The 25767-nt window shown below is 41.6% G+C and overlaps 1 protein-coding gene across 4 annotated transcripts in view; it reads right to left on the reverse strand.

Annotated features, from left to right (window-relative positions):
• The window catches only part of PRDM5 (PR/SET domain 5), a 511159-nt gene that overhangs the window by 215542 nt on the left and 269850 nt on the right, over nucleotides 1-25767 (reverse strand). For all 4 annotated transcript variants that reach the window (XM_069743878.1, XM_069743879.1, XM_069743880.1 and 1 more), the window contains 2 exons: nucleotides 1044-1128; nucleotides 408-565 (listed from right to left, as the gene is read on the reverse strand). In XM_069743878.1, the coding sequence (XP_069599979.1) occupies nucleotides 408-565; nucleotides 1044-1128 (243 nt within the window). The remainder of the gene's footprint in view (nucleotides 1-407; nucleotides 566-1043; nucleotides 1129-25767) is intronic.

Below are 25767 nucleotides of genomic sequence, written 5' to 3' on the forward strand. Positions count from 1 at the left end.
ACCTATATACAGGTACCATTTAGTGGAGCATGGCATAGTTCTTCTTTGTCTGGATTCTTAAGCAATCCAACAAAAAACCCCATGGCTCTATGTAAAGTTGGAGGCATACTAGAGGCCCCAAGAACTAGAATAGCAGAAGAGGTTCCCTGCACAAGAACAATACATTGATCCTTTGCAATCAATAGCTCATCATAATTCACAGTTCCACCTGCTTTCGAGGTGAAATTGGGACCCCTTAGCCCTTGGGCTCCTGCGTGGCCCACACAGTTGCACCAATGATATGTCCGACTTATACTTACCATTCTTCCTTGTGTTAGATGACACATAATCTATTATCTCCTTTTAACATGTTTTCATTTTCTGCATATTAACATTTAGATAAAGGTTGAGGATGAGGGCTTGTTTACCTTCTTGTGATTCTTGTAAACATTTCTATGGGCGAATCCTTTGCCGCAGAGTTTGCACTGGTAAGGCTTGTCCTCGCTGTGTATTATTTTGTGCGCGGTCACTTGATCAAGTCGTTTGAAGGATTTACAGCAAACCTCGCAGGTGTAGGGGCGCTTCTCTACAGAAAATGATTGGGGACATTTAGTCTGTTGTTCATGGAAAAGGAGGTAGAAGATGAAAGGCAAAGCAGAGTCTGCTCCGGAGAGACTGCTGCATTTAAGTCAGTCCAATTAAGATTAACCAATTAGAAAAGCATCGAATGCCCTTTTTAACATGATGGTTCATAGCGGATGGAGTAGTGAGACACTGCCACATTCTTCACAATAATCTTCCCAAACCAACATTGCATTAACTAGCTTAAATCAAAAGAGAATGACTTCAAAGAAGCCTTACTACAAGATTAGAAGTTGGAAGATGTGCAGTGCATTTTATGGATAACACAATGAATCTCAAAAGTAATAATCTTCCAAAATATGGACTTTGTTATCCACAATACTGATCTGAAATATGGATTCTCGGCATGCTGCTACAAATCAATACTCTTATAACAAACTATAAAGGCAATATACATTTAGGAGGGGGAAGGGAGGGTGTACCTGAGTGAGTTATCATATGCCGTCTGAGCTGGTTAGCCGATATAAATTTCTTGTCACAATCCTGACACTCATAGATCTCATGAACCTGTAAAATAAAGATAATTAAAAATGTGATTCTTCTCACACTGCAAACATTAAGTCCTGGAGATTCATCTCTAAACAACGATCTGATTTCTCACATGCCTGCTTCTTCCTAGAACATATCTAAAAACACAATACTTACACAATCAAGAATGCTTAGATAGAATCAAAAGGTATTGTGGCAACTTATTGCATAAAGAAAATACTATTTTCCAATATGCTTTATGTATCAAATTCTTGGTTAATTTCTAGTGAAATGTGTCCTAACCAGGTGACAGAACTTGAAATTCATGAACCCCAATGCAAATTCTCCAATGGAGTCCCCGACTCTCATAGATTTTTAATAGTGGTCAAAAAGACTTTTTGGACACCTGTAGGCTCTATGACCATAGTATGACTGCATCATCTGCACCAACTATAGGTATGCCACTGTACATTGCTCATTACAGGTACCATACTGGTATCAGAGCTGTATCTTGTAATGAGTTATGCCTCCTTGTGTCCATCACATGACCGAATAATAGGGGAGTTGACTGGTTGACAACTAATAAATATGCAGAAATTTAACTAGCTTTAAAAAGTAGGGAACTAACTAAATGACTTCCCTTGTCTATCTATGGAGGGGTTGTCCTAGATACTATGTGAGTTATGATAAGCCAGAAGTTGTGAGGTTCCTAGTATACGCATCACATTCTGAGAACTGCCCATCCCTATCTTCCGTGACAACACATCATTGATCATAAGTCACGATCTGCTTACCAACTGGACAGTGATGTGTTGTCTCAGAAAGGAGTAAAAGCAGGTTTCAGAATGTGAGGCTGAGACACTATAGTTGGCCATCCACATGTGGCACCTGATCGTGGCTGATCATTCAGCAGATAGCTTTCGCTCCAGATTCCTCCATACACTTGATCGCTTGGTTTTGCTGAGAATTCATGTTTTCAATAGGGAGGGACCCATTCGGCAACTGCCTATTACTTTGCTCCTTCAACATCATAAGGGCATAGTCTGGAAATTCCCATACATATTAAATGGTCATCCGGTTCCGTTGAATTTCAAGGGTTTAGCTAGCTTTTGTATAATGTGTATAGGGACCTAGGAACCAAACAACTTCAGACAGATCATGAATCACATCGGATCTTGGACAAGCACTGTTGCTTTAATTTTTATTTCATAAATCAATAGTATGCATGAAAATAAATAACTTTGTAATATATCTTGTTAGAGAAATTTGCTTCTTTCTTTGCCAGAATTGATCACTCATTATAAAAATTCTCAATTCTGTGGTAAAATCTGTATTCAATGAAGATAGACTGTCCCGTTACTGAAGTAGGTGGCAGTTGCTATGGATACAATTCTATGTGTATGGGAGGAGGGAGGAGCTAGAGGCAGAGCTCCACCCACCTCCTATCCACATAGGAGATGGCAGCTGCTACAGATGAAATGTTATGTAGATGAGAAGATGGCGGAGTTCTGCCTCTAGCTCCTCCCTCCTTCTGTCTCCATAGATTTGCATCCCTTGCACGTGCCATCATCTGGTGAAGCTGGCCAAAACTGGCATCAAAACAATAAACGTCAAAACTATTTTGGGCAACTTAGCATTGTGCAAATATTTAGTGACTTTTTAAATGTTTTGTACCAGGTTTCTTTCGTAATCGCTTTGATGAATTAGGGACTGTATGTTTTCCCTGTGTGGGTGTGAATTTCCTTCACTTGCCTTAATTACCACAAGCATCTCTCCAAAATCTGATGTGATTAGATCCATTTTATATAAGATACTGTCAAATTTAATGGTGTTATGAAAATAATATGAAATAACACCAATCAATAATTTCTCTCCAAGATCTCCATCACTGATCCTCAGACTTTGGTACACAAGGATTGCTGATTGCTGATAGTAGCAATTATATTAGAAGATGTAGGCAGACGCTCACTGCTTAACACTACGGGATTGGTATTTATCCCAGTAATTATTATAAACACAGCACAAAAGTATTAGCAGTGTTACATGCAAGATTATCGCTGCATTGCTCCCATCAATTTATATTAGACTTTTTATTGGATTCTTTATCTCAGATTTCTATAGCTGAAGGCTGAAAATAAAAAAAAATTCCTATAAACTAGATTTAAAGGAAACAACTGCACTAGAAACAATCAACCTCTGAGAATATCAAACAATAATCAACTCATTACACCCAACAGATAAACCATCATGGTATTTCATAAGTTAATATATCATTTCATTTCGAAGATTATACCAACTGGAGAACCCAGTGGTCAGTATACTTCTTTTCGTAGTATTGTGAAGGGGGATGTAAAGTCAAAGTAAATAGTGTAAATTGTGAGAAACATACCACTCCTAGGTACATCCCTTAGTAAAGCTTTGTTCCCACATCTGGCAGCATTGTGGCTTGAAACAGGAAATTCAACTGAAGGCCACAATTTGCTATGCACAATTTGAAGACACACAATTGTAATCAGGGGATATCACGAATATTACGAATTTGAAAATGTGGCTTTTCCATGGGTTAATATAGTAGTCGGATGATGCGAATAAGACATAATTGTGAAAGGAGGGTATTATTCAGTTTAACGATTCATATACATGACTGTATTAGTATCCTAGTTGTACAGAACCGTAATATGGATTACACAGAGCCTCAGATATTATACAGAGGTATACCATAGTAAAAGTAATTTCTAATTTGTATAATTTCACAAATAAAGATTTTCTAGTATTGAGAACAAAAAGGTGCATTTTGTATGTCGCGGTTAGAGATAATGGCGGAAGGGACAACCCTGAAGACCAACCCTCACCATCCCAATTCTTATTTTAGATAAGGAAATAATAAAGCTTAACAAAATTAAAATATAATATTTTTGCATTCAACATGCAATAATGTAAATTAATTAAGTGAAAATGTTATATATGTTTTTAAAAAAAACTAAAAACAGATAGAAAGAAAAATGGAGAAATATCAGTGAAAAAATAAAAACATCAAGACTCTGCAGAGAAGCAGAAGTGGAAAATTAAGAGTCCTGAAAGATCAGGCATTAAAATGTTACTACATAACTAATAACTGAAAGTACACAGCACTCTGGAACTTTAGGAAGGTGCTCAAGTAGGTTTCAAATCCATGGTAGATAATATAAGTAGAACCTGGCACTCAAGAGAGGTATTATTTACAATCCAACCAGTGCAGAACAATATATTGACAACTCGGACCTTCATCAGAATGGGGCTGTGTAAGAAAAATGATTGTATAAGTAAGGAAAACAGAAACAGAACCTAGACAAAAATAAATCAGACAACAAACAGCAAAATGGAATGGTATTGGTAGTTTGTGAAACCCACGATAGGCCATCATAGTTACGGTAGTTAAAATTCCCTCCATTTTGAGAATTCAAAGTGTAGCAGAACAGCAGATCAGCCTCACATGTGACCACATTTTGGAAATTACACTTCTCTTGGATTTTATCTATGGGTGTGGTCACTATTTAGTCCCCACAGATGTTTTCCAGAAATAAGCATGCAATTAGTGTAGTAGAGCAAAAATTGCAAATATGTCAGTACAATGTGGCAACTTATGCTTCTGTAGAAAGAATTAGTTGGTCTCTTCTCGTTACACTAATGCCAAACATGTGGTTTAGGCACACTTTGCAGCTCCGGAAGCAAAGGAAAATTTGCACTTGGCAATGCATATTTCACTGGATTGCTTTCTTAAGAAGATAGGAGCTATGTCGCTTTACCAGCCTTTGTGCTTTGTGGTAATTATGGAGATATTTCCATCGACAGACCTAGGTGGGTACTTTTTTTTGGTGTGTTGAGTTGAAGTTTTTATTGGTATCCTTTTGGTATGTATAATATTTTGGATCTGTTAAAGCTCAGTTCACATTTATCCTGTGTTCTGCACTGAGTGTCCATCTAACGTTGATCTAAATATGAGAAATCCGTTGATTCACACAGAACCTCGATGGGTCCATTCACTAAAAAGAGGCAGGAAGACCTACTAGAGACTCTGTCTGCTTCTGATCCAATGATTTTCATCTTTATAGAGGCACACAAAGGTGTGGTCAACTGTTCTTTACATGCCTAAAAAGATGGGACACTGCTGGGAAAAAGGCCAGAAGAACTCAAAAATGTGTCCATCTGCCTCATTAAAGTGAAATGTTCTGTTGTGGTTTCATCTATATCACATTTTTGGGAGATTAAGACAAAAATCCAAAGGCAAGTACTTATTGTAGAGCACAGCCCTGCACAAATTTTTAAGATGTAAATAAACAAATTAACAGCAGTTAAATAGTTTTTTTTACACCTTTCAGAGTACATGCAATAGGATGGGGTGCATGAAGAACATATGCTCTAGACAGTGATTATGACAGAGTAGCGTCTGGTCAAGCATCGTGAAAGTGCATTCTTCTGTTCATTCAACTTGACAGGATACTAAGTGGAGTGAACTAAAGTAGAAGAGAAAACCCTTTCTGGAGGCTGTGAAGTAGGAGGGAGAGCAGGAGATGATTGCTAGCGCAACAAGGGCTAGTATCCACACAAGCTTCATCCCATCTCTCTTATGTGGATGGGCTGAGGAGGAGAATGAGGAGGAAGAGATGGAGCAGGAGATGGAGAGTAGTCATCATGGTGAAGACAGGGAATTGTTTTTCCCGCTTTCCCGTGACCATCACATTACATTCATCTTGGCCAAAAAAGAGTACTGATTGTTCACACTGCTAGACCCACGCTGCAAGAAGAATGGTGCATTTCTCCTTCAAGAGGCTGGGAGGTCTACTAAAATGGTGCTATGCCAGAAGGCCCTTGTGGAAAATGTGTTGAAATAATTCCCATCAGACAATTCTAGCTGCAGGGGGAAAGCATCCTTGCCCAATCAAGGAGGAGAGACAAGGGAGACATGCACCAGATACTGCAGATGCAGGGGTACACTGTCAAATGCCTGGGCCAAATTCATCACACCTTAACAGTATCCAGGACCAGATGACTAGGTACTTTTGACAAGGAGGGACAGGTTTTTAAAGATGATCATGCAATACCTGGCCAACAAGACAGCATACTCCCTAATTCCTCTGCAGCCTTCAACTATTGGGTCTCAAAGCTGGACACCAGCCATGAGCTGTCCTCTATGTTTTAGAGGTGTTGTGCTGCCTTGCCACAGTGTCTTGTCTGAGAAGGTTTTTAGTGCCGCTGGGGGGCTGCACTAAAAACTGTCAACAGAAAATGCTATCAGGCTCACTGTGATAAAAATGAATAAAGACTGGATTAGCCTCTACTTTTCCACACCACCAGATGACAGCATCACATAAAGTATTTTAATCTTCAATATTTGAATATGGCCAGCCAGTTGTTGAAGTCAAGGGTCTATGAATGACTGGATGACCCTCCTTAAAATTTTTCCTGGCTTTGCACTGTATGCAAAGCCTTTATGAATGTAGAAATGCCACAACTACACTTTCTTAATTTTTTTATGAGGCACTCCAGTTGGTGCCTTCAAAAGTGTATGGAAAACACTCCTTATAATTTTTTTCTGGTTTCCACTGTATGCAAAGCCTTTATGAGTGAAGAAGTGCCACAACTACACTTTCTTATTTTTTTTATGACACACTCCATTTTGTTCAAGGGGGTATGGATGACCCACCTTATAACTTTTTTCTGCCTTTGCACTGTGCAGAGCCATTTTGAGTTTAGGAGTACCACAACTACATTTTCTTAAAATGGGAATGAGGCACTACAGTTGGTGAATTTAAGGGTGTGTGGATGACCCTGCTTGTAATTTTTGGAGGAATATCACAAGTACATGAGGAGAGAGGGTCAGGGAGCTTCCAATGCAGCACTGAATGTGTCCAAATGAGGTTGGGTATGATTGTACTCTGGTGGGTGCTGATCCCACTGTTGAGCACAGCCAAAGTAATTGAAGAAAGAAAGAATTCCGTCCAGCACACCAGCCTGGTGAGTAAAAATCAAAAAACTTTATTGAGGTATGTCAGCCATGGTTAAAAACAGTTTGGTGTGCCAGACAGAATTCTTTCTTTCTCCAATTATCACAAGTACACTTTGTTCACAATATTTGAATGAGAAACTACAGTTGGTGCCTTCAAAGGTGTATGGATGACCCTGCTTGTAATTTTTGGCAGGCTTTGTACTGTGTGCAGAGCTTTTATGAGTGTAGGAGAACCACAATTACACTTTGTTCACAATATTTGAATGAGGCACTCAAGTTGGAGCCTTCAAATGTGTATGGATGATCCTGCTTGTAATTATGCCAATCTTTGTACTTAGCGCATAGCCTTTATGAGTTTAGGATTACCAATATATGACAATTTGAACAGAATGTGTATGAGGCCTTCTAAAACAGGGTGTATTTACCATCAAATTGTTGGCAGTTCTTACTTCACTCAAAAATGACACTGAAATTTCCAAAGTTTCAATAAAGATATACATTTTTGTTTACTTAATTTTTAAAAAATATTTTTTACATTTTTCCTTATATAAGAGTAAATATACAGTAAACTCCAATTTCTTATCAATTTTGAATGTTTTATTGTCTGTCCTTAAAGTGGAATAAAAGTGTGACACCACTGTTCTCAGCAGCGATCTGGAAGTCAGAGATGCCTCCAGGGGTCTTCCTTATGCTGTACTCCTTCCAATCACCACTTTTTTCATCCATTTTAACATTTTCACTGCCCGCCAGACTTCCTTGTAGGGTCTGCCGTAAAAATGCTCCAATTTCCCATTGACTCCCATAATACTTGTTACACAAAAATTGTATCCGAGCATTAGGAATCACTCAGTTTGAGTAACGAGCATTCAAGCATTTTAGTGCTCGCTCATCTCTATCTTTTACTTTTTTTAAATTACTGAAAAAAAAATGGACTGACACAAATGTTCGGGCAATCTGTGGGGTTAGTACCTAGCAGCATCCATTTTTGACAGTATCACAGCTTTCAATTCTTGTTTGAGAGATTTTCATCCATTCTTCTATGGAAAATTCTTCCAGTTCTGTTAAATTCCTGGATCGACTTGCATGCACTGCTATTTTCAGGTCTAGCCATAGATTTTTAATGATGTTCAGGTCAGGGGACAGAGGACCATTTTAAAACCTTCACCTTGTGCCATTTGAGGTACTCTATTGTGGATTTTGACATCAATTTGGGATCATTATCCATTTGTAGAAGCCATCCTCTTTTCATCTTCAGGTTTTTTACAGATGGTGTTATGTTTGCATGGATAATTTGTTGAAATTTCATTGAATCCATTGTTCCCACTCCCTGTAAAATGTTCCTCTTGCCATTGGCTGCAGCACAACCCCAAATAATGACTGATCAACCTCTATACTTAATGGTTGGCGAGATGTTCTTTTCCTGGAAATCTGTGAGCTTTTTTCTCCACACATACCTTTGATCACTGTAGCAAAGTGTTCTATTTTAACCTAATCAGTCCACAGGAATTGTTTCAAAAAAGCATCAGGCTTGTTTGGATGATCATTTGCATACTTCTGAGGCTGTATTTTATGTTGAGGATGCAGGAGATGTTTTCTTCTGATGACTCTTCCATGAAGGTCATATTTGTGCAGTTGAATCTGAACAGTAGAACAAATGTACCAAAACTCCAGAGTCTGCTAAATCTTTCAGAAGGTATTTTGCTGTCAAGCAAGGGTTCTGATTTGCTGGTTTGCATAAATAGCAATCCTACAAGCAGCTCTTACTGAAATTCATATTTTGACTTCAACTCTTCCTGTTAACTGCCATTTCTTAATTACATTTCGAACTGAGAAAAGGGCAACTTGAAAACACTTTGCTATTTTCTTGTAGCCTTCTCCTGCTTTGTGGGTCTCCACAATTTTCATCTTTAGAGTAGTAGGTAACTGCTTAGAAGAGCCCAAGGCTGCTGTTTTTTGACACAAGCTTAGTGGAGGCTGATTTTTTTTTAAAGCTGTGAAATTTGCATCACCTGGCCTTTTCTAGCGATTATTGTGAACAATCCGTAGCCCTAAAAGGCTAAGGTCTGAAACCTTGGTCAAAGTTATCTGAGCACATAAATCTCCATTGGTTTGCATCAGCCCATTTTCTTTTTTGCAATTTTTAAAATGAAAATAAAATAATAGGTGGCACTAGAGTTCTAGCTCTCTTCCTCTCTGAAGAGACAATTTGCATACTTAGCATATTACCCAGAGGAGCATTGCAGCTTTAAGTCTCCTTATCTCGGCATGCTTAGCATGTCGATCTCCGCAAGGACAAACTATACTTCTTGGATAATAAAATGAAAATAAAAAATGACACTTTTTTTTGCCTAACCGCAAAGAAAATTTGTCATCTTTAACTTTAGGCCTTTTAGAGATTAATTCATGTTCAACTTGTTACCTATTCACAACAAAAGTCATTTTGACCAGGGGTGCCCAAAATTTTACATATACCTGTATAGTCATGAGTCATAACATCACTGCTGCAGCCCTCAGTGTTGGCAGTGGTAAAAAGCTGGTGCTCAAACAGAGGAAGGTGCATAAAGGTCTATTTGTTATTTTAAATCACTGTGAGCCTATGACGTAAAAAAAGTGGATCCCTGGAGACTTCTGGACACCCACTTCCCTCTCCCTATACACTGATGCAGGGAAAGATCCTTCACTTAATGGCAGAAGCCAGGGAAAAGTAATTGGGAACTGACATTTTCAACTTGTGAACCCTAGGCTTTTAACCCCTTCACGCCAAGGCCCTTTTTCGTTTTTGCGTTTTCATTTTTTGCTCCCCTCCTTCCCAGAGCCTTAACTTTTTTATTTTTCTGTCAATATGGTCATGTGAGGGCTTATTTTTGCAGGACGAGTTGTACTTTTGAACAACACCATTAGTTTTACCATGTCTTGTACTAGAAAATGCGAAAAAAATTCCAAGTGTGGTGAAATTGCAAAAAAAGTGCAATCCCACACTTGTTTTTTGTTTGGCTTTTTTGCTAGATTCACTAAATGCTAAAACAGACCTGCTATAATGATTCTCCAGGTCGTTACGAGTTCATAGACATCTAACATTTCTAGGTTATTTTTTTATCTAAGTGGTGAAAAAAAATTCAAAACTTTGCTAAAAGAAAAAAAAATGCGCCATATTCTGTTACCCGTAGTGTCTCCATTTTTTGTGATCTGGGGTCAGGTGAGGGCTTATTTTTTGTGTGCCGAGATGATGTTTTTAAAGATAACAGATTTGTGCAGATACGTTCTTTTGATCGCCCGTTATTACATTTTAATGCAATGTCATGGCGACCAAAAAAAGTAATTCTGGCATTTCTAATTTTTTTCTCGCTACGCTGTTTAGCGATCAGGTTAAAGCTTTTTTTATTGATAGATCGGGCGATTCTGAACGCGGCGATACCAAATACGTGTAGATATTTTTTTATTGTTTTATTTTGGATGGGGCGAAAGGGGGGTGATTTAAACTTTTATATTTTTTTATTTTTTTCATATTTTTAAAAACATTTTTTTTTTACTTTTGCCATGCTTCAATAGCCTCCATGGGAGGCTAGAATCTAGCTGGCACAACTCGATCGGCTCAGCTATATAGCAGCGATCAACAGATCACTGCTATGTAGCTGAATTGCAGGCTTGCTATGAGCGCCGACCACAGGGTGGCGCTCACAGCAGGCTGGCATCAGTAACCATAGAGGTCTCAAGGACCGCTATGGTTACTGTCCTGATGCATTGCTGACCCCCGATCATGTGATTGGGTCGGCGATGCGCTCACTTCCGGCCGCGCGGCCGGAAGCGCCGGTTAAATGCTGCTGTCAGCATTTGACAGTCGCATTTAACAGGTTAATAGCGGCAGGTGGATCGCGATTCCACCTGCTGCTATTGCGCGCACATATCAGCTGTACATAACAGCTGACATGTCACGACTTTGATGTGGGCTCAGCGCCGGATCTAAAGCTGGCACAACTCGATCGGCTCAGCTATATAACAGCGATCAACAGATCGCTGCTATGTAGCTGAATTGCAGGCTTGCTATGAGCGCCGACCACAGGGTGTCGCTCACAGCAGGCTGGCATCAGTAACCATAGAGGTCTCAAGGACCTCTATGGTTACTGTCCTGATGCATTGCTGACCCCTGATCATGTGACGGGGGTCGGCGATGCGCTCATTTCCGGCCGCGCGGCCGGAAGCGCCGGTTAAATGCTGCTGTCAGCGTTTGACAGCGGCATTTAACAGGTTAATAGCGGCAGGTGGATCACGATTCCACCTGCTGCTATTGCGCGCACATGTCAGCTGTACATAACAGCTGACATGTCGCGACTTTGATGTGGGCTCAGCACCGGAGCCCACTTCAAAGGGGAAGACACGACATGCGCCGTACTAGTACGGGGCATGTCGTGAAGGGGTTAAACTACGGTTTTCTAAAATGTTTCTATTTTTAACATATATAGTTAAGTTCAGAAATAGTTGAACAGTGGCACAAGTTTTGGCATTTTACCTGCTTACCAAAACATATTCAAGATACAGTTAAATAATGAAAAAAGGGTTATAGAGTAACTGTTGTTTTAATTTTTATTTCAAAAATCAATAGTACACATGAAAATAAGCAACTTTTAATATATCTTATCACAGAAATCTTCTTTCTCTGCGAAAACTGATCAAAATTCTTAATTCTGAGGTGAAATGTGTATTCAGTGAAATTAAGCTTTCCAATAACGGAGAAGGGGAGAGAGGAGCTAGAGGCATAGCTCCTCCTTCCTCCTCCCTGTCCTATCTACATAGAATCTTATCAGTAGCAACTGCTGAGATCTCCTATCTCAGTAATGTGGAAAGTCTGTCTTCACGAAATACAGATTTTTTCCTCAGAATTGAGAATATTAATAATGACTGATCGATTTTGTCAGAGAAAGAAGTAGATTTGTCTGATAAGATTTGTTGCAAAGTTTCATATTATTGCTTTAAATTGCAGATGCTCAGCTTTAATTTGAGGGTAGTAGAGTAAATGTTCAGCACAGCCCAGGGTGGAGGTGCGTGAAAGTAGGTGCCCGGACCTTTAAATGCAATGTAGAATATACTCAGCCCACTCCAAAATGTCTGATGCAAAAAGGAGGTGTTTAATACATACAGTATTCACATTTACAAACGTTTCGGTCTGCAAAGACCTTCATCAGTGTGCTATAAAGACCAAAAAAATAAAAATACAGTGCATAGACAAAAAAATAAACAAAGTATATACAGGTAATATATATGGTCATATAGACGGTTATGATGATTACCTTGTGCAGGCGTGTACTACTGAGGACAGAGAATGAACTTCAATCCAATATTGCGGCCAGCATGCAGCCAGCGGGTAAGGAAAGGGTGAATCAAACACCCGAAAACTCCGCCCATATGACTGAAAACCGGTCCCGCCAAATTCAGGTGACAGGTTCCCTTTAACCAGGTTTATAGCTCCCCCTTCTGGCCTGGAGTGTGAACGTGTTGAATGTATGTGGTTACCTGGTGAAAGATATCCTTCATCGCTTCCAAGCATGACATCACTCTCCCCAAGAGGAAAGCGATGCCACTGTGATGACCAGGACTCTGGGGCGTCACAAAAAGCAAATAAAGAGGGTTCACCACAAGGTGCAAACCATTAATTAGCCTTAAGATAGAAAGCCAGATTACACTTTGTAAAAAAAAAATCATTTAAAGCAGCCATCCTATTCTTTGGACAGATAAAATAAAGATCAACCTGTACCAGAATGATGGGAAGAAGAAAGTATGGAAGAGGTTTGGAATGGCTCATGATCCACAGCACACCACATCCTCTGTAAAACATGGTAGACGCAGTGTGATGACATTGTAGAAAAATGGTTGTAATTTCTAAATGTTTAACAGGATATTTTTGTTCAACGTCTTCAATTAAAGCTGAAAGTCTACACTTCAATTGCATCTCAGTTGTTTTATCTAATATATAAAGCTGAATGTGTGTGTGTATGTGTGTATGTGTGTATGTATGTACGTATGTATGTATGTATGTCCGGGATTGGCATCTGCACCGTCGCAGCTACAGCCACAAAATTTTGCACAGTCACACGTCTGGACCCCGAGAGCGTCATAGGCTATGTTGTGAGGTGAAATTTTAATCCCGCGCTTTCCAATTCACCAAACAATTTTGCCTCTATCTACATAATGGGGAAAAAGTGAAAGGAAAAGTGTTGGAGGCAAATTGACAGCTGCCAGATGTGAACAAGGGGGACTTAAAGGGCCACTGTCACCCCCCTCCAGCCGTTATAAACTAAAAGAGCCACCTTGTGCAGCAGTAATGCTGCATTCTAACAAGGTGGCTCTTTTAGTTTTAGGTTCAAGTATACCCCAAATAAAGCATTTTTATACTTAGCCACAATTCCTGTCTCTTGCCAGGGAGGCGGGTCTTCACTCCCCAGCTCTAACCGCTCCTCTGCCGTCACTCCAATCTTTCTGCGCTTTCGTCGCCGCCCCCTCAGCGCTGTGTACATTTCAAAACCGGCACCTGCGCAGTGTACTGCTGTGCTGCGCAGACGCAGTAAGCTCTGGCCGTCTGACGTCCCAGCCAGGCTTGCAGACTGCGCCTGCGCAGGCATTGTGGCCAGCCACCTTTGGAATCCCCGACCCGCACTGTGCATAATGCATAACACAGTGCGGGGCAGGGGAGGGGAAATGTACACAGCGCTGAGGGGGCGGCGCCGAAAGCGCAGGAAGATTGGAGTGATGGCAGAGGAACGGTTAGAGCTGGGGAGTGAGGACCCGCCTCCCTGGCTAGAGACAGGAATTGTGGCTAAGTATAAATACGCTTTATTTGGGGTATACTTGAACCTAAAACTAAAAGAGCCACCTTGTTAGAATGCAGCATTACTGCTGCACAAGGTGGCTCTTTTAGTTTATAACGGCTGGAGGGGGGTGACAGTGGCCCTTTAAAGAGTGAGAGTGATGGCGCCAAAGGGTATATACCGTACAGTTGCTAAGGTGGGGCCCCGACATGGGATACTCACCACACACGGGGATATGAACAAACACACAAAAGGCGCCACAAACTACCACGTGCTTGAACACATATACCACCCTCAGCACACATTTCACCACACATACACCAACCTCGCCACATAAAAGTCGAAACACAAAAGTCGCCGCTCACAACTCGCCACGCGCAAAACTCGCCACATGGAAAACTCGCCACACGCAAAACTTGCACACGCGAAAAAATTGCCACATGCACAAAAGTTGCAACACATGCAAAAGTTGCCTCACACAAAACTTGCACATACTCAAAACTCGCCACGTGCAAAACTCGCCGTGCGCAAAACTTGCTGCATGCAACTTGCTACACTAACCTGTCACATGCAACTCGACACACAAAAAGTTGCTACACGCATGTCGCCACACAAAACTCATCTCACAAAATTCGCTACATGCATGTCGCCACATGCAACTCAACACACACAACTTGACACATGAAACGCGCCCTAAAACACACACAAGTCTGGTATTATCCTTCAAAAATAAAAATCTGATTAATAAGCAGACAAACTACAAGAGCAACAAATGTACCATATAGGAAATACGGCAGCTGTCAGTCACATGACCTGTCTATTATGTGTATGTGTGAGCTAATATATACTGCCAGGGGGGAGGGCTTCCTGTTGGCTGGGGATTTATCAGACTGCCAATTTAGCTTACAAATACTGAGGTAAAAATACTGACCAAATAATGTGTGAATGCGGTCTAATACAGGAGGAGATGACACACAGATATATACTATATACAGGAGATTACACACAGGTATATACTATGTACAGGAGAGATGACACACAGGTATATACTATATACAGGAGGAGATGACACACAGGAATATACTATATACAGGAGGAGATGACACACAGGTATATACTATATACAGGAGCAGATGACACACAGGTATATACTATATACAGGAGCAGATGACACACAGGTATATACTATATACAGGAGGAGATGACATATAGGTATATACTATATACAGGAGGAGATGACATACAGGTATATACAGGAGGAGATGACACACACATATTTACTATATACAGGGGACATGACACACAGGTATATACTATATACAGGAGGAGATGACATACAGGTATATACTATATATAGGAGGACATGACACACAGGTATATACTATGTACAGGAGGAGATGACAACCTGGTATATACTATATACAGGGGAGATGACATACAGGTACATACTATATACAGGGGCGATGACACACAGGTATATACTATATACAGGAGGAGATGACACACAGGTATATACTATATACTGGAGGAGATGACACGCAGGTATATACTGTTGTGAGTTCTGTTTTTGGGCTCCCTCTGGTGGTTACTGATGGTACTGGGTGATTTTTGTTCTGCTGTCTCTGGTGTCCACCTGTTCTATTAGTATTTGGGAGTTTCCTATTTAACCAGGCTTTCTTGTCATTTCCCCGCCGGCTATCAAGGTTATCAGAGTGTTTTGTTACCTCAGCTTCTGGCTTCAGTAATCTTCAGGACAAGCTAAGTTTTTGATTTTCTTGTTCCACGTTTTGATTTATTTTTGTCTTGTCCAGCTTGCATATAATTGTTTCTTTGCTGCTGGTTGCTCTAGCGGGCTGTAATTGCTCCTCATGTTCCATGAGTTGGAACATGAGTTCAAGTAATTACAGGATGGTTTTTTGAAGGGTTTTTTGCTGACCGCGCGGTTTACTTTTGTATCCTCTGCTATCTAGTTTTAGCGGGCCTCATTTTGCTGAATCTGATTTCATACTGTGTATGTGCCTTCCTCTCATTTCACCGTCATTATATGTGGGGGGCTGCTATTTCTGTGGGGTATTTCTCTGGAGGCAAGAGAGGTCTGTGTTTCTTCTAATAGGGGAAGTTAGATCTTCGGCTGGTGCGAGACGTCTAGGATCAACGTAGGCACGTTCCCCGGCTATTGTTACTTGTGTGTTCAGGTTTAGGGTCGCGGTCAGCTCAGGTTCCATCACCCTAGAGCTTGTTGGTGCTTGTCCTTTTGTGATTCCCTGCCATTGGAATCATGACAGTATAGCCGGCCACAAAATGTTTGGGCTGAAGTAGGAGGAAAAGTAGTCTGAGGAAGTTTTTTTTTTTTTTTTTTCCTCCTCTTAATCCTTGAATGGCTCTGACCTTAGCTGTTTATCATGGACGTCCAGAGTTTAGCTTCCAGCTTGAATAATCTTGCTGCTAAGGTTCAAAATATACAAGATTTTGTTGTACATGCTCCTATGTCTGAACCTAGAATTCCTATTCCAGAGTTCTTTGCTGGAGATAGATCTAGTTTTCTGAATTTTAGGAACAATTGAAAGCTGTTCCTTTCTTTGAAATCTCGCTCTTCTGGAGACCCTGCTCAGCAGGTTAAGATTATTATATCTTTCCTGCGGGGTGACCCTCAGAATTGGGCATTTGCATTGGCACCAGGGGATCCTGCGTTGCTCAATGTGGATGCGTTTTTTCTGGCATTGGGTTTGCTCTATGAGGAACCTAACCAAGAGATTCAGGCTGAAAAAGCTTTATTAGCTCTCTCTCAGGGGCAAGATGAAGCAGAAATATATTGTCAAAAATTTCGGAAATGGTCAGTGCTTACTCAGTGGAATGAGTGCGCCCTGGCTGCAAGGTTCAGAGATGGCCTTCCTTGTCTAGGGATGTGCGCTCTTTTGTGCAGTCTTGTGAGGTTTGTGCTCGGGCTAAGCCTTGCTGTTCTCGAGCCAGTGGATTGTTGTCACCTTTGCCTATCCCGAAGAGGCCTTGGACGCACATTTCCATGGACTTTATTTCGGATCTCCCTGTCTCTCAAAAAATGTCCGTCATCTGGGTTGTGTGTGACCGCTTTTCTAAAATGGTTCATCTTGTACCCTTGCTTAAGTTGCCTTCCTCCTCTGAGTTGGTCCCTCTGTTTTTCCAGAACGTGGTTCGTTTGCATGGGATTCCGGAGAACATAGTTTCTGACAGGGAATCCCAGTTTGTGTCTAGATTTTGGCGGACGTTCTGTGCTAAGATGGGCATTGATTTGTCCTTTTCGTCTGCATTCCACCCTCAGACGAATGGCCAGACGGAGCGAACTAATCAGACCTTGGAAACTTATTTGAGGTGTTTTGTTTCTGCTGATCAGGATGACTGGGTTACCTTTTTGCCACTGGCCGAGTTTGCCCTTAATAATCGGGCTAGTTCTGCTACCTTGGTTTCTCCTTTCTTTTGTAATTCGGGGTTTCATCCTCGTTTTTCCTCTGGTCAGGTGGAGCCTTCTGATTGTCCTGGAGTGGACATGGTGGTGGATAGGTTGCATCAGATTTGGAGTCATGTGGTGGACAATTTGAAGTTGTCCCAGGAGAAGGCTCAGCAGTTTGCTAATCGCCGTCGCCGCGTGGGTCCTCGAATTCGTGTTGGGGACTTGGTGTGGTTGTCTTCTCGTTTTGTTCCTATGAAGGTCTCTTCTCCTAAGTTCAAGCCTCTGTTCATCGGTCCTTATAGGATCTTGGAAATTCTTAACCCTGTGTCGTTTCGTTTGGATCTCCCGGCATCGTTTGCTATTCATAATGTGTTCCATCGGTCGTTGTTGCGGAGGTATGAGGTACCTGTTGTTCCTTCGCCTGAGCCTCCTGCTCCGGTGCTGGTGGAGGGAGAATTGGAGTATGTTGTGGAGAAGATCTTGGATTCTCGTGTTTCCAGACAGAAACTCCAATATTTGATCAAGTGGAAGGGTTATGGTCAGGAGGATAATTCTTGGGTGGTTGCCTCTGATGTTCATGCTGATGATTTGGTCCGCGCTTTTCATAGGGCTCATCCTGGTCGCCCTGGTGGTTCTTGTGAGGGTTCGGTGACCCCTCCTCAAGGGGGGGTACTGTTGTGAGTTCTGTTTTTGGGCTCCCTCTGGTGGTTACTGATGGTACTGGGTGATTTGTGTTCTGCTGTCTCTGGTGTCCACCTGTTCTATTAGTATTTGGGAGTTTCCTATTTAACCAGGCTTTCTTGTCATTTCCCCGCCGGCTATCAAGGTTATCAGAGTGTTTTGTTACCTCAGCTTCTGGCTTCAGTAATCTTCAGGACAAGCTAAGTTTTTGATTTTCTTGTTCCACGTTTTGATTTATTTTTGTCTTGTCCAGCTTGCATATAATTGTTTCTTTGCTGCTGGTTGCTCTAGCGGGCTGTAATTGCTCCTCATGTTCCATGAGTTGGAACATGAGTTCAAGTAATTACAGGATGGTTTTTTGAAGGGTTTTTTGCTGACCGCGCAGTTTACTTTTGTATCCTCTGCTATCTAGTTTTAGCGGGCCTCATTTTGCTGAATCTGATTTCATACTGTGTATGTGCCTTCCTCTCATTTCACCGTCATTATATGTGGGGGGCTGCTATTTCTGTGGGGTATTTCTCTGGAGGCAAGAGAGGTCTGTGTTTCTTCTAATAGGGGAAGTTAGATCTTCGGCTGGTGCGAGACGTCTAGGATCAACGTAGGCACGTTCCCCGGCTATTGTTATTTGTGTGTTCAGGTTTAGGGTCGCGGTCAGCTCAGGTTCCATCACCCTAGAGCTCGTTGGTGCTTGTCCTTTTGTGATTCCCTGCCATTGGAATCATGACAATATACTATATACAGGAGCAGATGATACACAGGTATACACTATATACAGGAGGAGATGACTTAGAGGTACATACTATATACAGGAGGAGATGACACACGCATATACTATATACAGGAGGAGATGACATGCAGGTATATACTATATAAAAAAGGAGATGACATAGGTATATAGAGGAGATGACATACAGCAGGTGTATACTATATACAGGGGAGATGAAATACAGGTATATACTATATACAGGAGATGACATACAGGTATATACTATATATAGGAAGAGATGACATACAGGTATATAATAGAGGAGATGACACATGGGTATATACAATATACAAGAGGAGATGACATACAGCAGGTATATACTATTTACAGGGGAGATGACATACAGGTATATGCTATATACAAGAGAAGACATACAGGTGTATACTATATATAAGGGAGATGACAAACATGTATATACTGAGGTGAAAATGAAAAGGTGTGAGTGCAAAATGAGAGGAGTGAGGGAAAATAGGGGAGTGATCGGAAAATGACAGATGTGAGGTCGAAATGACAAGTGTTAGGGGGGAATGAGAGGAGTGAGGGGGAAAATGAGAGGTGTAAGGGAGAAAATGAGAGGTGTAAGGGAGAAAATGAGAGGCATGATGGGAAAATAAGAGACGTGAGGTGCTGTAACTAACCACAGATATGTATTATGCCCAGGCAACGCCGGGCTCTTCAGCTAGTTTTAAATAAAAAAAGTGGCATGCACAGCTCTAATCATGGAGATTTGGTCACCGTCCAAATATTTCTGGGCCTAATTGTGCTTGGCTGAAATCATACAGCCAGTGTCTGATACATCATCCTTGAAAGATGGAGAAGCTAAGCTTAGTGCAGGATCTAAAAGGTTTAGCATAATGCTGGTCTTTATAGAACAGAAAAGAGCAGTTACCTGTGCAGTGCACCTCTCCCTAAGCTTTATTTTTATTGGCAAGAGCGTTTCCACCTTTTGTCATTTTGAGATAGAAATTTCTTACTATGTGTAAAAACAATGCACTATTAATGGCCAACCAGTTACATTTCTTAAAACTTTTTGAAGGTTTTGAAGTATGTATTTGTCAATGAAGGCATCAGTCATACAATGTTATTATTTTTCTATATAAAATATCAATATTTTGTATTATTACATAAATTAACAGATCATAAGGATATATAATATTTCAGTTGTTATATAATTTACTCATTTATGAGATTATCATATGCTGATAATTCTACCCGTCTGATGCAGCGAATAAAGACTGGGTAGTGATATACTGTATGTATAAGAAATGGTGTTGAAACTGTTGATATTTTTACATCTGCATTGCTAATTAAAGGCTTTTATTCTCTTTTTCATTACTTTGATTCTATAAACATGTTTTTGTTAGACATCTTAGAGACCTTTAATTAAATTAAATGTTATAGATGTTAAACCAGAGGCTCTCCTTTAAACTTAAAATCTCAATAATGATCTCATTGGGATTTCCTTTTCTCCCACAGATGTCATTAAAATGCAGAAAGGAAGGGAAAAAAATCGGTATATCAGAGCAGCCAGCCAAGTTTCTAGTTGCCATTTTTACTGGAAAGCATAGAAAAATTCTGTTATTAATATGATTTTAGATTGTGTCATTGGCAATAAAAGGGTAAGAAGCATCTAAGCAAAAATTGATTGATTAGACCTCATGTACACTGTCATGTCATTGCACAGGTGACTGCTTTGTAAAAGCTGACAATGAAGGATGACATTAAAAGTCCGTTAACATATGGTACGATTTAGCTACATCTCCAAGTCTAATCAGTATGTCCTTTACCTTAGGACCTTGATTTCTACAGCCAAATTCAATAAATTTGCATTTTAAAGAATTATGTTCTGAAGGTCCGCGGCTGAGAAGCATTTATTTGAAAATTTCCAGAAACCAGAGCACAGTTTCATTTATGATTGATATTGATGTATCTTCATACCATTCACTTTATAAGGGTCTGTAACAGACTTATTCCTCAAGAATACAGAAGAAATTCCACTGTAGCAAATCTGATCAAAATCTGTAGATTTTGTTGTTTATCATGTGTAAGATGACCGCTGGACGAGTCCTGGAGGGGAGCTATGTGTCATCGCGGCTATTGATGTGAGTGATGTGAGCTTGGAAGTATGCTCCAGCACATATAGTGCTGAGAGAGTTGTTTGGGCTGCTCCAGGGACGGGTTTTACGTGTGGTCATAAGAGATGGGTGGAAATGACCGCTCACATATCCCCATCCCAGGGGCGTGGTTTGGGTAATAGAATGGAGGCCAATTGCCTCAATCAGGGTCTGTAGCTGGAGGTGTGGAGACCTCCATGTGTGTTTGCTAAAGACACTGACGAGACCGGGCGGACCCGCATTATTATATGGACTGTGTATTTGTTCCTGTTTGTTCCTGTTTGCTTTTCACCTTGTGCCGGAAAAGGCTGTTCATTTGTTTTGAGTATCTAGAGTGGTTTAAACAACGTCACTGAACTTGCCTGGACATTTTCACAATACGCATCCTGTGCCTACCTCAACCACAACCAAGGGAGTACAGATTCCTACACATGTAACATAATAATTTAAAAGCATATTATATTGACCTCAGTAGGGTTGAGCGACCTTCACTTTTATAGGATCGGGTCGGGTTTCACGAAACCCGACTTTTGGAAAAGTCGGGTCGAGTGAAATCGGCCGATCCTATAAAAAAGTCGGGGTCGGGGTCGGCCGAAACTCGAAACCCAATGCAGTGCATTGGGTTTCCATGGTTCCCAGGGTCTGAAGGAGCGGAAACTCTCCTTCAGGCCCTGGGATCCATATTTAAGTGTAAAATATAGAATTAAAATAAAAAATATCCTTATACTTACCCTCTGACGCGCCCTGGTACTAACCGGGAACCTTCCTTCCTTAGAATCAGCCTTCCAGGACCTTCGGTGACGTCGCGGGTGACGTCGCGGCTTGTGATTGGCCGCGCGGCCGCCCATGTGACCGCTCGCGCGGCCAATCACAAGCCGCGACGTCACCCGCGACGTCACCGAAGGTCCTGGAAGGGCTGATTCTTAGGAAGGAAGGCTGTCGGAAGGAAGCAGGGCGCTTCCGAGGGTGAGTATATTCCTATTAGGTATATACTCACCCTCGGAAGCGCCCTGCTTCCTTCCGACAGCCTTCCTTCCTAAGAATCAGCCCTTCCAGGACCTTCGGTGACGTCGCGGCTTGTGATTGGCCGCGCGAGCGGTCACATGGGCGGCCGCGCGGCCAATCACAAGCCGCGACGTCACCGCGACGTCACGGCAAGGTCCTAGAAGCGCGGATTCGAAGGAGGAAGGCTGCCGGTTAGTACCAGGGCGCGTCAGAGGGTAAGTATTGCAATATTTTTTATTTTAATTCTATATTTTACACTTTAATCTGAATTCCGATACCAATTCCCGATATCTTAAACATATCGGGAATCGGGATCGGAATTCCGATTCCAGATTCAAAAGATCGCCGACTTCATGGCCGACCCTCCACTGGGGTCGGGTCGGGTTTCATGAAACCCGACCTTGCCAAAAGTCGGCGACTTTTGAACAATTTCGACCCGTTTCGCTCAACCCTAGACCTCAGTGATGCTTTCTTGTAAACACTTCTTTAGTCCCCCACAGACCTCTGTACTCCCGTCCTCCAGTGATGAGGCCAGTGGATGACAAGAGAACTGTTGCCATTATAGCTCTAAGACATGGGATTTTTTTTATTTTAAACTTTGTGCATAGAATGTTTTTTTTTGTCTTGTCCCTATACATTTTGTTGCAGATCTCTTGTAAGCAATCAACTGTCAAATTGGCAACAGCTGCTTTTTTTATTTGTTTGTGTATTTTTGGCATATTTTGACTTCTTTATTAAGCTCAATGGGAAATAGATGTGAATATAATTTGTTGACTTTGGCTGTTAGTTGTCTGCAAAACTCCATTCTGCACATTTGCTAAATTTATCAGGCAGCGTTTTAGAAGGGTTTTTTTTTTAAGCCATAATTTTACATCTCACAATAGTATGAAATAAAAAAAGAACAATACTCACCTTACTAATTCCTTGTCACTCACTTGTCAATGTTGTCTTAACTGGGTTATGGCAATGACATGTGACCCCTGTAGCCAATCATTGGCTGTAGCGGTGGCATCCATATACCACTGAGATCAATGCCAGAGCTGCCCCTAGTCTATAGGACATTTAACAGATAAATCATCAAAGGCTAAAGAAACATTGGCCAGGAAATGGGCAGTGAGTTGCAAAGTATTGTACAACCTTTCATTAAAGTAGTAAACCTTCATACACATGGCATAACTATGTCCACAGTGCTTGTTACAAGGCAAAATGAGTACCTGCACCACTTTGGGCGCCACATTAGGGTGCTAATATATGAACCCCCATTAATTTAATATTTTCCCCTAGAAAAAAATACTTCTATAGCAGAATACCTTAGTAAAATGTTATCTAAAAGTATGCAAATTGCCTCTTCAGAGAAAAGCACCACCTGTTGGAAGTAGCGATCCTACAAGTCACAATCCACCCTTTAGTGAGTCGTGCAATATGACTTAGGCTAAAGGTCATGTGACTACATATGTGCTGTCCGACTAAAACTCAACAGCACACTAACCAATGCAATTCAATAAGGCTCTTTAGACGACAGTTTTTTCACATGGGCCGAGTAAAAAAAAATTGCATCATGTATTATTATCTTTTGGGTATTGGATGACACTCGCCTATACAAGTTTACGGATGTGCAAAAAAAAGATTTACTATCATCTGTGTAGCATCTGATTTTTAGGGAAACATAGATATTATTAAGAAACTCTGTTTGATCACATTTTAAAATGTTAAAGCATAAAATCGGTTGCCACTAGTGTTGAGCATTCCGATACCGCAAGTATCGGGTATCGGCCGATATTTGCGGTATCGGAATTCCGATACCGAATTCCGATACTTCCCGCGTATCGGATACCGGAATCGGAAGTTCCCAGAATTCAAACTGAACGCAGCAGCCAATGAGGAATGAATGGAAGTGTGGGCACATCCTGTTTAGCATGGTGGGCATGTAAGTACTGGCAAGGCTGTGATTGGCTGCTGAAATGATGTCACTCTGCACTATAAAAAACGCTGCCGCCATTTTGCGCTCACTCTGCTGTGATTTCAGTTAGGGACAGGACGCTGTGTTCTAACTGAGGGCCAGTTGAGATAGCTAATTGCTTTATTTTCCTTTCCCAAGGCTAATTTAGCAAAACGCTGTGTGTTCTTCACTGTTCACCTTGCTCTTGCCTTGCAGCGCTGTTTTAACAGCGTTCTGCAAGGTCTCTGTGTGTGTGTGTGTGCAGCTCACTCTGTAGTCTGTGTGCAGCCATATACCCGGTTGTATTCAGCTCAGGGGGGGTTCACACTGCCTCACACAGTTGTCCTTTTTTGCTCATAGTGCAGCCTGCTGCACATTTTTTCTCAAATTTCCTATTAGTGTCTTTCCACCCGTCTCCAGCTAAATTGTGGAAAAACACTACATAGGATAACCTAGAGGGGGGTTTTTGGGCCTTGCAGCGCCGTTTACGGCTGTCTGCACGGTCTCCGTGTGAGCCCAGCTCGCCCTGTAGTCTGTGTGCAGCCATAGCCGGTTGGATTCAGCTCAGGGTTCGTTACTGCCTCATACCTTGAAAAAAATTTCCCTTTTTTTCAAATAGTGCAGCCTGTTTAAAATTTAAAAAAAAAAAATTCCTATTAGTGTGTTTCCACCCGTCTCCAGCTAAATTGTGGAAAAACACTACATAGGATAACCTAGAGGGGTTTTTTGGGGCCTTGCAGCGCCGTTTACGGCTGTCTGCACGGTCTCTGTGTGAGCGCAGCTTGCCCTGTAGTCTGTGTGCAGCCATAGCCGGTTGGATTCAGCTCAGGGTGCGCTACTGCCTCATACCTTGAAAAAAAATTTCCTTTTTTTCAAATAGTGCAGCCTGTTTAAAATTTTTTTTAAAAAATTCCTATTAGTGTTTTTCCACCCGTCTCCAGCTAAATTGTGGAAAAACACTACATAGGATAACCTAGAGGGGGTTTTTTGGGCCTTGCAGCGCCGTTTACGGCTGTCTGCACGGTCTCTGTGTGAGCGCAGCTCGCCCTGTAGTCTGTGTGCAGCCATAGCCGGTTGGATTCAGCTCAGGGTGCGTTACTGCCTCATACCTTGAAAAAAAAATTCCTTTTTTTCAAATAGTGCAGCCTGTTTAAAATTTTTTTTAAAAAATTCCTATTAGTGTCTTTCCACCCGTCTCCAGCTAAATAGTGGAAAAACACTACATAGGGTAACCTAGAGGAGGGTTTTTGGGCCTTGCAGCGCCGTTTACGGCTGTCTGCACAGTCCCCGTGTGAGTTAAACTTGCTCTGTAGTCCGATCTGCAGAAAAAAAAAAAAGGAAAGTTCACCAGACACAACTTAACACTTGTGTAGGCCACATTTGAAAAATAATAAAGTTTAGTCCACACTTTACAACATTAGTGTTTCTTACACCTGTTAGGAGGAGCATTTCAGGAATAAGCACACTAAGGCCTTAGTACTTTTCTGCTTATCTTTATCTGTCAACCAAGATGAAGAGGGCAGGGAGTAAGGCACGTGGGTGTGGGCGTGGAGCAGGGAGAGGAGCAGGGAGAGGACGTGGTGATTCTGTGCCTGCTGCGGGCGCCGGTGACTCGTCGTCACTCAGTTTCAGCAGGGAACAGTCCTTCATGCGCAGCTTTGTCGGAGAGCGCCGTGCACCGCTGCTGCGTGAAGACCAAATTGAAGCCGTTGTCGGGTGGATGGCAGCTAACGCCTCGGCATCGACTTCAGTTAGTGCCACATCCTCTCAGGCACAGAGCACTGGAGAGCAGCCATCTGTCTCTTCACCACCTGCCAAATTAGCCAGGCAGTCAGAGAGCCCAGGACAGGAGCCGTCTCTACTTCTGTTCTCTGAATCTCTTGGCTTGGAAACAGGGGGCCAGCCAAGCAGCATTGGAGAAATGGAAGAAGAGGCAGTGTGCAGTGATGCCCAACAGCTT

Source organism: Ranitomeya imitator, chromosome 1 (assembly GCF_032444005.1).
Source record: "Ranitomeya imitator isolate aRanImi1 chromosome 1, aRanImi1.pri, whole genome shotgun sequence".
Lineage (NCBI taxonomy): Eukaryota > Metazoa > Chordata > Amphibia > Anura > Dendrobatidae > Ranitomeya > Ranitomeya imitator.